General features: G+C 39.4%; 1 protein-coding gene across 1 annotated transcript; it reads right to left on the reverse strand.

The window, feature by feature from the left end:
- Positions 1-273: 273 nt before the first annotated feature.
- On the reverse strand, positions 274-5,044 carry RAB39B (RAB39B, member RAS oncogene family). Its single transcript, XM_036841130.1, has 2 exons — positions 4,514-5,044; positions 274-1,736 (listed from the first exon to the last, which is right to left on the reverse strand). The coding sequence occupies exons 1-2, from the start codon at positions 4,726-4,728 to the stop codon at positions 1,310-1,312; spliced, it is 642 nt and encodes a 213-aa protein (XP_036697025.1). The 5' UTR covers positions 4,729-5,044; the 3' UTR covers positions 274-1,309.
- Positions 5,045-13,164: the final 8,120 nt, after the last annotated feature.

The following is a 13,164-nucleotide window of genomic DNA, read 5'->3' on the forward strand; positions in this document are numbered from 1 at the left end:
AAGGCAAACAAGTGGCCAAGGTCATTGTGAGGTGAGTATTTTAACCCCATCCCACTCCCCATTGCCGTATTTGGTTCCTTTCAATAATATATCCACTGTGTTTCAGTGATAAGAACATTTATAGCCCGAACAGTTCCAACGTGTTTTCACTGTGCAGTTATTCACTTGTGTAAAATCCTCTTGTCAATAATACCTGAATGGGCTTTACCTTTGACTCATGCCCGGGTTCCCTCAGGATTATAGCTGAGTTGTAATCAATAAGGAAACATATCCTAACATGTAGAGAATATTTATTTACAGTCATATCACTTCCAAAGTAAACAAATTAATAACAGTTTATTCATCTGACAGCAGGATGATGCGGTGAAACAAGAACCAGGGGTCAAGTGACTCTCCTGCCCCTCAGTTAATTTTTTCGTAAACTGGGGAAGAAACCCTAACGGCTTGCTACGATGATCAAATAGGTAGGCCGATGAACTGTAATGTGTCTGTAAGGCTTACCGCACCTCCTGTTGAGCAGGTGTTTACCTTCAGATTGCAGTCGCCAATGCAGTGAAACCCCAGGCGTGGTCAGAGGGGAAGGAGGGCATGGGAGTTACAGTGTTTCTCTCTTCTACTTACACGGTAATTTGCGTGGGACAATTTCTTACACACAGCTGGTTATTCTTTCACAAGGCTGTACATTTTTTCAAGTGTGACAATAACAGTGTGTAAAGAGCCTCCCTTTTCCACATTCACACCGTTTTCACTAGAACACCAGGCCTTGAAAGGGTCTTAGCAAAAGGCTGGTCCACACCCCTCATTTTACACATGAGTTGTTTAGAAGCTAATTGGTACCTTATAACCAAACCCAGCACATATGTTTAGTGCAGGATATTCTCACTGATTAAGCTGATCTCGTACTCTTTTTTAGGTTGGCTAATTGTTCCCAATGTGATACTTTTCTCCCCTTTACATATTTCTTTATGATCGTGACCTATGAATGAGCTGAAATACCAAGAAATAGTTGTCCTGACTGTGGGTGTACTTTTCTGGGGCCTAGCTCCCCAGACCTCAGTTCCTTGACATGCGGTCCACAAAGGGCACACAGAGCGGCCACTGCCCAGCATGGGCCACAAAACAGTGCCAGTTCCAGCACCCAGGCTCCCCCACCCACCCGCCCATCACCTGTCCAAGGGCCCCTTGGGGAGCAGGCTCACTTGGTATCCAATATGGAGGTTGAGTTCTCTTCAGTCGCACGATGATTCTATTCATTTTGGTCACTTTTAAGTTCAGGTGGGAGAGCATGTTTTGGAGATAAAAGGGCTGACTAGCACAAACACCTTCTCTCTGATTTGACAACCTCTTCTGAAGAGTGAACCACGTTTGGTACAAATCCACTCTTCACCCCTTCCCAGCCCTCCTGGATGGTAATATCCCCCCTTTTAACCAGCTCGTATATGTCTCTTGTCAGGTCTGTGAAGGCTTTCTCCACATTAATGGCATCTCGGGCTGACGTTTCAATGTACTTCATGCCGTATGCAGCAGCCAGTTTCTCTGCCTCGTGGCGAGTCACTTGCCTCTGTGTATCCAGGTCACACTTGTGACCCACGAGAACAAATACAATTTGGTAGGGCTGAACGTGTACTTTGGTCTCTTCTAACCACTCATGGACATTCTGGAAGGACCTGCGGTTGGTAATGTCAAATAAGAGCAGACCACCTACTGAGTTCCTGTAGTAGGCACGCGTGATGGATCTACAACACAAGAAAGAAGTAAAGAATGAAGGCCATGCCCAAACTCCTGCACTTCAATGAACTCAGTGTATTCTGTTGTCTCTGGTTAGTGACATAGTCCTTTGGTGAAAATTGTTTTCTTTTTTTAACAAAGGAATACAAATGTCATTCCATAATAATAATGATATATGAATTCTCAATTGAGCAAAACTTTGAGATGGAATCTTCTAGAAACGAATGCTCATGGACATACAGGCATTTTCCCTCGATTTAGGCAAGCGCCACAGTTAACTCTCCATGCCCACATCTGAATAGCTGAATGAGACTTCCTCTTCTGTTCAGTGGGATACCTAAGTAACAGGTTATCATGAGGCAAATGAAATAATGGATGTTAAAGTATTCTGTGACCTGGAGAACTCATTACAAATTATAGTAGTTGGAAAAGAATTTTCTAAAAAATAAGAATGAATTTACGATAGTTGACAGAAAATGCTTATAAGTATATAGGTATATTACAATATACTCCATTTTTTCCCATTTATCATTACCACGTTTGTCTATTATTATATTTTTATTTTAATCTAACAGGGGTCCTCAGTCTCTTCTGTGAGGAGGAACATAATTTTGTTTTTTATTTTCCAGGCCATGTGGGAATAGGAAAAAGAGGGATGGTCTGCAAAGGCCTTGAGCCAAGTGTCTGCTGGCCCCACTCCCTGACACATTTCGAAGAGGCTGGCTTGGGAGCCACAGGCTGGGAAAAACTGCCCAAATAGCCAAAGCTTCCCCTTAAAATGCTATGATTTATTTAAAGCATTGTAGAATGCTTTAGAATGTTTCTAAAACCTATTATACATTTTCTGTGCTTCTTAAGCAGAAGAAACCTCGTGCATTTTCGCTCCTTGGTTTGAGGAGCTTCATTTTCAGTACGCATTATGGTACTTTTCTCAGAGCATATTAGACATTGTAGAACTTCTTGCTTGTACAATCACTTGCTTTAGACTACTGTGCTTTTTGATCTATGTTTATCTTTAGTTTTTCTGTCTCCTTGGATGAAGATCAACAACGAGGGACTCAATAGCTTAAGGCTTAGGGCAAATGGCCCAGTGGTAACAGAATAAACAATGTCCGGGGAATTAAAGTCCAAGCTAGATGATGGTAAGAACAAACCTTACAAATTGAGTTTGTCTCCAGAACCAGGCAAATCGGCCGTAAGGACTGAAAGCATTTCTAATTCCCTTATGGTTGAAGATTCATGGAGAATGGTAGGTGTACCAGAAAATTCAACATGAACAAAGATTGTGATTCATGAACAGCTTGGTTCAAGAAATCAATAGGCAAGCTGTAGTCAAAACTCTAAAATACATGATTACATTAATGGTTTGTGACTATTTAGAAAGTAGCAAAGCCCTTTCTTTATAAATACAACACAAGGCTACATAAAAATTAAAACCTCCCATACATCAAAAAATTTTCTTAAAGTTAAAAGACAAATGAAAAACTGGGAAAATAGTTTACAATATCCATGACAGAAAAGGATTAATGTTCTTAATATATAAAGAGCTGTTAGAAATCACTATCACCCAATAAATAATAATCAGTGGATAGGAAAAGGCTGTTCATACAGAAAGAAATTCCAATAAGCATAAAAGATACCTTTCTTCAATTATAATATGAGAAATGCAATCACAAGTTCAAAGTGAACCTGAACAAGGATATTTGAAATTTTTTCTCCCCACCCCTCTTCAACCACCTAAGCAGCATCTTCTACGCTTGATTAGTGTTCGATAGCTAAATGAAGAAACGATCCTAAACATGAGCTATTGAGCCCTCTTGATCTAGTTCCTGCTGCTTGGCATGACTGTAGCTCAAAGTTTTCTGTGTACACTGCTCTCCCTCACTTCTGTCTTCACACATGCTGCTTCCTTGCCCTGGGCTTTTCCTGTTTTGCTTGGGTATCACACTCATCAGGCCTCATCTTCTCCACTTAGCCTTCCCTCATCTGTGTTCATACGTATAATTACAAATGATACATACTACAAGGGCCACCAAAGGGTTGTAAGAGAAAATTAAACCTGTTCATTGAGTACTCAATATGTGCTAAGCGTTCTGGTAGGCCGTGGGCATACAAATATGAACAAGGCACTCTTTTGTGTAATTGCTGGTCTATTTTGCCCCCAGTATGCTAGCACAGACATTCTAAGAGGGAAATGCCTATGTCTGTTTTGTTTACATGGCATCCCCTTGCAGGAGTTTCCTCAGGCTGTTTTCCCGGAAACAGTGCAGTGTCTGGCATATAGTGGATGATCATTCAATGTCTGCTGGTTGCAAGAAGGCATCAATCATCAGTGTCTATTTCATATATATATCTATAGTTCTATATAGTATCTATGTTTATATCTATATATCTATATCTAGCTATCTATATCTCTATCTCTACATCATCTATCTATATCTGTCAGTTACATTAGGATGACCTGGGAACATTTTCGAAATGTAGTATAGGGACTGAAATTGATGAATTACAGTGATCAACTCCAGCTCCTTTATTAGCCACCAAGGGGCAGGTTGGTGCAGTTGTGGTGCCAGCAGTATGTATTATTGACTGGCCTTCCCTGCCAGGGTGCATCTTTCCCTGCACTGAACTCCCAGCTACCTGAAGGTGGGCTTGAGCAGAAACTCTCAGACCCTCGGTATCTTCCCTAAGGGCGGCGACCAGGGCCAGGAAGTCCTCTTTCCCCAGGGACGGTGCAAGCCCCGAAGACCCTCCCACTGCTCGCGGGCCCGGGCTGCGCTCCCACCTGAACCTCTCTTGACCTGCGGTATCCCAGATCTGGAGCTTGATGCGTTTTCCTGGCTCGATCTCCACCAGACGGGAGAAAAAATCCACCCCCACCGTGGGGTCCGAAACCTGGGCAAAGCGGCCCTCGGTGAAGCGGCGGATCAGACAGGACTTGCCCACCGTGGAATCCCCGATGACAATGAGCCGGAACTGGTACAGCCAGATGGCCTCCATGGCCGGGGCTCGGCAGGTCTCCTCGGCCCGGGCCGTGGGCGGCGAGATGGGGGCGCCCGGCCGAGGCCTCAGAGAGCGCGGCTCGGTCCTGATCTAGATCGGCCACGAGCGCATCGTTGGCCTGGGAGCCTGAGGCGAGGTAGGCCCAGGCGCAGGGAGAGAGGAGGGACGGATGCTGCGCTCGCAGAGGTGATGAAATGGCAGCAGCATCAGCACCACGCACTCTGACTCATCACCGACTACAGGGTTACTGTAATCCTCCACGTAGAGGCGACGCTCAGGACCGCACTGTCTGTAAGAGGAGCGCACACAGAAATGGCCGGGAAAACAGCTCGTTCCCTTCCTTTCTAATTCCTCTTCTTAATTAAAAATTTTCTCTATCTTTCAAATTGCAAAAGTAACACCTCTTCATTAAAACTAACGAAACAATACAAAAATATACAAAAAAGGAAAGTCTATTATTATCTGCCCCCTACCTCCCCAAGATATTAACAGTTTGTTATATATTCTTCCACGTGTATTTCTATGAAAATATATATACATATACACATTTACTGCTGTTTGATTTTACAAAAATATGATCGAACTGGACCATTACTCTGACACTTGCTTTTTGCAATTAATAAAGAATCATTGGCATCTCTCCATTTCCAACTATTTTCCTTTTGCCATAACAATGCTGCCATATTCTCTTAAGTATAGTCACACATACATTATTTCTATGAAATAGAGTCTTAATAAGAAAGACCAGGAAGTCAAAGAGTATGAATATTTTAAATGTTATATATATGGGCATTATACTTTGCAAACATACTGAGCAATTTAAATTCTAGTCAGCAAGATGTGAAAAGACCATTTTTTGGCATTACTTCAAGCATCATATATGATATTCTTTCTTAATTCTTGCCAATCTGATGTCATTAAAAATAAATGGAATCATAGAATATGTAGACTTTTGTAACTGGCTTCTTTCACTTACCATGATGTTTTAGAGTTCATCCACATTGTAACATGTATCAGGACTTCATTCCTTTATATAACTGAATACTATTCCATTGGGTGACATAACACATTTTGTTTATCCATTTATCTGTTGATGGACATTTGGGTTGTTTCCGTCTTTTGGCTATTATGAATAATGCTGCTATGAACATTTGTGTACAAGTTTTTGTTTGAACACGTACTTTGAACTCTTTTGGGTTTAAACCTAGGAGTAGAATTCCTGTGACCTATGGTAACTATATGTTACATCCTTTGAAGAAATTCCAGACTGTTTTCCACAGTGGCTGCACCATTTTACATTCCTACCAGCAGTGTATGAGGGTTCTGATTTCTCCATAGCTTTTCCAACACTTGTTATTTTCTGACTTTTTGATTCCAAACATCCTAGTGGGTATGAAGTGGTATCTCATTGTGGTTTTGATTTGCATTTCCCTGATGACTGATGACAATGTGCATATTTTCACATTCTTATTGGCCATTTGCATATCCTCCTTGGAGAAAGGTAGGCTCAGGTCCTTTGCCTTTTTTTTTTTTGGCCGCCGAGTGGCTTTTGGGATCTTAGTTCCCCAACCAGGGATTGATTGAACCTGGGCCCCTGGCAGTGAGAGCTCAGAGTTCTAACCACTGGATCACCAGGGAAGTCCCCCTTTGCCCATTTAAAAACTGGATTATTTGTCTTTTTATTACTGAGTTGTAAGAGTTCTTTACATATTGTAGGTGCAAGTCTCTTATCAGATATGTGACTTGTAAATATTTCCTCCCATTCTGTGTGTCCTTTTTGAACTTTCTTAAGGGTGTCCTTTGAAGTGCAAAGTTTTAAATTTTGATGAAGTAAAGATTGTCTGTTTTTTCTTTTGTTGCTTGTGCTTCTGGTGTCATGTCTAAGAATACTTTGCCAAATTCAAGTTCATGAAGATTTACTCCTATGTATTCTTCTAAGAGTTTTGTAGTTTTAGCTCATACATTTAGGTCTGTGATTCATTTTATGATAATTTTTATATATGCCGTGAGGTAGGGGTCCAGCTGCCTTCTTTTGCATGTGGATATCTACTTGTTCAAGCACCATTTGTTGGAGAGACTATTCTTTCCCCATTAAAAAAAAAATATTTATTTATCTTATTTTTGGCTGCGTCGGGTCTTAGTTGCAGCACTCGGGATCTTCGTTGCGGCCTGCGGGCTCCTCCTTGCTGCGCGCAGGCTTCTCTCTAGTTGTGACCCATGTGCTCAGTGGTTGCCGTGGGTGGGCTTAGTTGCCCTGCGGCATGTGGGATCTTAGTTCCCTGACCAGGGGTCGAACCTGCATCCCCTGCATTGGAAGGTGGATTCTTAACAACTGGACCACCAGGGAAGTCCCTCTTTCCCCATTGAATGATTTTGGCATCCTTGTTGAAAATCAGTTGACCATAGACTGGTTTAATTCTGGACTCTCAATTTTATTCCATCGGTCTATGTCTAGTCTTCTTCCAGTATCACATTGTCTTGACTGTTGTAGCTTTGTAGTAAGTTTAGAAATCGGGAAGCATGAGTCCTCCTACTGTGCTCTTTTTTTCCAAGATTGTTTTTGGCTACTTGGGGCCCCTTTCAATTTCATATGAATTTTAAGATCTGCTTGTCAATTTCTGCATATAAGGCAGCTATGATATTGATTGAGATTTCATTAAATCTGTAGATCAGTTTCGGGAATACTGCCATCTGAACAAAATTAAGTCTTCAAATCCTTGAACATAGACTATCTTTCCATATATTTAGGTCTTTTAAAATTTCTTTCAACAATGCTTTGTAGTTTTCAGTTTACAAGTCTTACACTTCTTTAGCTAAGTTATTCCTAAGTATTTTATTATTTTTGATGCTATTGTGAGTGAATTGTTTTCTTAATTTCATTTTCAGATTGTTCATTGCAAGTGTATAAAAATATAATTGATTTTATATTTTTCAACTTTTTTTTTTTTTTTTGGCCGCACCACGCAGCTTTGCAGGATCTTAGTTCCCCGACCAGGGATCAAACGCAGGCCCTGGAAGTGAAAGCGCTGAGTCCTAACCACTGGACCGCCAGGGAATTCCCGATTTTTTTAGTGTATTCTTTAAGATGTGGTCAAATGGTTTTTCTGCATCTTCGAGATGATCATGTGATTTGTTTTTATTCTATTTGGTATAATGTATTACATTAATTGATTTTTGGATATTGAGTTAACCTTGCATTCCTGGTATAAATCCTACTTGATCATGGTGTATAATTTTAAAAATATGTTTTTGGATTTGATTTCTAGTATTTTTGAGGATATTGTCATTCATATGCATGACATTTATTGGTCTATAGTTTTCTTTTATTGCAATGTCCTCTTCTGGTTTTAGTATCAGGGTAATATTGGCCTCATAAAATGAGCTGAGAAGCATTCTTTCCTTTTCTGCTTTTTGGAAGAGTTTGTGAAGAACTGGTATTAATTCTTCTTTAAATGTCTGCTAGAATTTAGCAGTGAAGCCATCTGGGTCTGGGCTTTTCTCTGTGGGTAGTGTTTTGATTACTAATTCAATTTCTTCACTTGTTATAGCTCTATTCAAATTGTCTATTTCTTCTTGAGTCAGTTTCAGTAGTTTGTATCTTGGTAGAAATGTCTCCATTTCATCTAAGTTATCCAATTTGTTGGCATACAATTGTTCATAGTATTCCTTATAAAGGAATACTATGTATTCCTTTAAAATTTTGTAAGGTCAGTAGTAATGTCCCTTCTTTCATTTATGATTCTAGTGATTTGAGTCTTCTTTTTCTTCTTGGTCAATCTAGCTAAAGATTTGTCAATTTTGTTTTCAAAGAACCAACTTTTGGTTTTGTTTATTCTATTTTTTAATTTGCTCTCCATTTCATATATCTCTGCTCTAATCTCAAGTATTTCATTCCTTCTGTGTGATTTAGTTTGTTCATCTTTTTCCAGTTCCTTAAGGTGTAAAGTTAGGTTATCGATTTGAGATCTTCCTTTTCTCTAAATATAGGCATTTACAGTTATCAATTTCCCTTTGAGCACTGCTTTATCTGCATCCTATAAGTTTTGATATTGGTATCTTCATTTTCATTTGTCTCAAATTATTTTATGATATCTCCTTTGACCCATTTGTTACTTAGGAGTGTTTTGTTTAATTTCTATATATTTGTGAGTTTTCCACATTTTTCCTGCTATTTACTTGTAATTTTATTTCTTGTGGTCAGAGAGCATTCTTTGTATCATTTGTATCTTTTTAAAATTCTTAAGGTTTGCTTTATGGCATAGTATATGGTCTATTTTGGAGAATGCTCTCCATGTGCACTTGAGAAAAATGTATATTCTGCTTTTGGGTGGAGTGTTCTATATATGTGAATTAGGTCTAATTGGTTTTTAGTGTGGGCCAAGTCTCCTGTTTTCTTGTTGATCTTCTGTATAGTTGTCCTATCCATTAATGAAAGTGTAGTATAAAGTCTTCAACTATTATTGTACAACTATTTCTCACTTCAATTCTATCAGTTTTTGCCCCATATATTTTGGATTTCTGTTTTTCAATGCATATATATTTGTAATAAGAATGAATTGACCCTTTTATCATTATGAAATGTTCTTCTTTGTCTCCAGTAACTTTTCTTTTGTTTTGAAGTCTATTTTGTCTGATATTAGTATAGCCACTTCAGCTTTCTTGTGGTTGCTGTTTGCATAATATATTTCCATATTTTTACTTTCAATCAATTTGTATTGTGGAATATTAAGTATGTCTCCTGTAGACGGCATACAGTTTATCATGTTATTTTATCCAATCTCACAGTCTCTGCTTTTTTCCTGGACTGTTAGTATTGTTATCATTGTTATAGTTGATTTACATCTGCCATTTTTTTTTTCCTTTTTTTTTTTTTTAAATTAATTTATTTATTTTTGGCTGTGTTGGGTCTTTGTTTCTATGCAAGGGCTTTCTCTAGTTGCGGCAAGCGGGGGCCACTCTTCAACATCTGCCATTTTATTTCTTTCCTTTTTATATAACTTATGGGGTTTTTTTATTCCTCTTTCTCCTTTATTACCTTTTTTTTTTGCATTAAGTGAATATTTTATAATGTAGCATTTGAAGTTTTTAAATGATTTTTTAAAATATATTTTTGAGGTTTTTTTTTTTAGTGGTTGCTCTAGGGTTTACCAAATATTTCTTAATTTATCAGAATCACCTTCAGATGTATACTACCTTATTCCATATATATATATTCTATATAATATATAGAAACATGACTCCTATAGAGCTCCATTCCCTTTTCTCCCTTTTAATATTACTATTATGCCTATTATGTCCATTAATATTACAAATCCAACAATACATTGTTATAATTATTGCTTTGCCATCTGTAGTCATTTCCTTAGCCCAATATAGCTTGACTCCCAGTCACTTCTTTTGCACTGCTTTTGGCAAGTATATTACATTTTATGTTATAGGCCCAACAGTACACCATATACATATTATTTTATACATTAAAAAAAATCAGTTCAAAAAAAGGAGAAAAATATACATTTATGCACTTTTATAATTACATAAACACCTTTACTGGTGCTGTTTTTTTGTGTGTGTCTGTGTGTGTGTGTTTGTTTGAATTGCCATCTGCAGTCACTTTCATTTTGAAGAACTTCCTTCAGTATTTCTTGTAAGGCAGGTCTGCAACAAATTCAGTCATTGCTTGTTTGTTTATCTTGTCTTTATCTCCTTTCCTTTTTTGAAAGATTTGCTGAATATAGGATTCTTGGTTTACATTTTTTTCTTTATCATTTTGAATATGTTATCCCGATGCATTTTCTTTTCTTACCATTTTCATTCTTTATTTTACTGAGGTATAGTTGATGTACAGTATTATATAAGTTCCAGGTGTACAACACAGTGATTCACAATTTTTAAAGATTATATTCTATTTATAGTTATCATAAGATTTTGGCTATATTCCCTGTGTTGTATAATATATCCTTGCAGCTTACTTATTTTATACATAGTAGTTTGTACCTCTTAATCCCCTACTCCTATCTTGCCCCTCCCCTGCATTGTTTCTTTTGAGAAGTTGACTGTTAATCTTTTTAAAAATTAATTAATTAATTAATTAATTAATTATATTATTTTTTGGCTGCTTTGGGTCTTCATTGCTGTGCACGGGCTTTCTCTAGTTGCGGCGAGTGGGGGCTACTCTTTGTTGCGGTGTGTGGGCTTCTCATTGCGTTGGCTTCTCTTGTGGCATGCGGGCCCTAGAGCTTGTGGGCTTTAGTAGTTGTGGCTCGCGGTCTCTAGAGTGCAGGCTCAGTAGTTGTGGCACATGAGCTAAGTTGCTCCGCGGCATGTGGGATCTTCCCGGACCAGGGATTGAGCCCGTGTCCCCTGCATTGGTAGGCAGATTCTTAACCATTGCACCACCAGGGAAGTCCTTGACTGTTAATCTTATTGGTGTTCCCTTTTAAGTGAGTCATTTTTTTTCTTGTTACATTCAAGATTTTCTCTTTCACTTTTATCATTTCTTTGATTTTCAGAATTTTTACTATGATGCATCTGTTTGCGAATCTCATTATCTTTATCCTGCTAGTTCATTGAGTTTCTTGGGATGTGTGGGTTATTGTTTTTCAATAAATTTAGGAAGTTTTCTGATATTTTTTGGACATTTTTTCTACTCTCTTCTCTCTTCTGGTATTCTCATTACACCTGTGTCGGTGCACTTGATGGTGTCCCACATTTCTCTGAGGCTCTGTTCATTTTTCTTCATTCTTTTTGACTCATTTTCAGCTTGCATACTCTCTATTGAACTGTCTTCAAATTTTCTAATTCTTTCTTCTGCTAGTTGAAATCTGTTGAACCCATCTAGTGAATTATTTATTTCAGTTATTGTACTTTTCAACTCCAGAATTTCCTTTTGGTTCTTTTTTCTATCTCTGTATTGATATTCTATATTTGATGTGACATTGCCATCGTATGGACCTTTACTTTTTTTTTTTTTTTTTATAAATTTATTTATCTATTTATTTTGGCTGTGTTGGGTCTCCATTGCTGCGCGCAGGCTTTCTCTAGTTGCGGCGAGCGGGGGCCGCTCTTTGTTAGGGTGTGTGGGCTTCTCATTGTGGTGGCTTCTCCTGTTGTGGGGCACGGGCTCTAGGCACACGGACCCCCGTAGTTGTGGCTCGCAGGCCTCAGTAGTTTGGCTTGCGGGCTCTAGAGCGCAGGCTCAGTAGCTGTGGCGCACGGGCGTAGTTGCTCCGTGGCATGTGGGACCTTCCCGGACCAGGGCTCGAACCCGTGTCCCCTGAATTGGCAGGCGGATTCCCAACCACTGCACCACCAGGGAAGCCCCAAGGACCTTTACTTTTTTAACCATGCTTTCCTTTAGTTCTGTGAACATATTTGTAATGACTACTTTGAAGTCTTTTTCTGTTAGATCTGACAGCTACTTGCTATCACGGGCAGTTTCTGTTGCCTACTTTCCCCCCCCAGTGTTTGAATCATACTTTGTTTCTTTGCATGTCTCATAATTTTTTTTGTTGGAAACTAGACATTTTAGACAATATATTGTAGTAAGTCTGACTGTTGGTCCACTCCCCACCCCAGGGTTGGTTATTGTTAATTCTTCTTCTTCTTCTTCTTTAGTGACTAGCTGGACTATATTAGTGAAGTCTGTCCCCTTGCCCCCATGATGTTTTACCCTGGAATGACAGTAATATTGGCAGGACTCTCTTTGCCTGACCACATCCAGCTGTTAAACTCCACAAATTGCCAGCTGATAATATACTGTTTTCATCAAAGCCTTGGGAGCATAAATTGGTCTTCAAACTAATTCAATCATCACATTGCAGCTCCTTTGAAGAATAGTTTCTGAGGTTCATGCTTGATATTTGTTCTGACCCCAGGAAGGCTCCTACCTGGCTGATAGTCTGTATTTTCATTAAATCCACAAGTTTCTACCCAGTGCCTTTCACTACAACCTCCACTGTTCTTGAGGGTGTCCTTAGGTTTGAACTTCTCCATGCTCTCTTGTAAATAAAATCAGTTCCTTTGGCAAGACATTAGGAGCTAGCTGTTTTATGGTCTGCTCCTCCCTTTGGGCAAAATCTCTGAGCCAGGGCTCTGGAACTGGGGTTGGGGACAATGGCCAGCTTCTTTCTGAGTGACACTCCTGCTCTAGGAGTTGAACATTTGGAAGGGGGCATCAGCCTGAAGTGGAACCACCAACTCATAAGCCAGGGAAAGAGCAAGATGATCAGGACCCCGGTCTTCTCAACACACTGCACCCAACGTAGAGCCTCAGTCTGGTAAGTGGGGGCTGAGTGGAAGAGGGGAACTGCCACTTCTCAACCACACTTGCCTGGGACTCAGCCTCAGCAACACATAGTTGGGGTCAGGATGAGAAATGTTGATATACTGCTCCTCCCAGGAAGAAAGCCCTCTGGAGGGAAGAGAAAGCTACAG

Source organism: Balaenoptera musculus, chromosome X (genome assembly GCF_009873245.2).
Source record: "Balaenoptera musculus isolate JJ_BM4_2016_0621 chromosome X, mBalMus1.pri.v3, whole genome shotgun sequence".
NCBI lineage: Eukaryota > Metazoa > Chordata > Mammalia > Artiodactyla > Balaenopteridae > Balaenoptera > Balaenoptera musculus.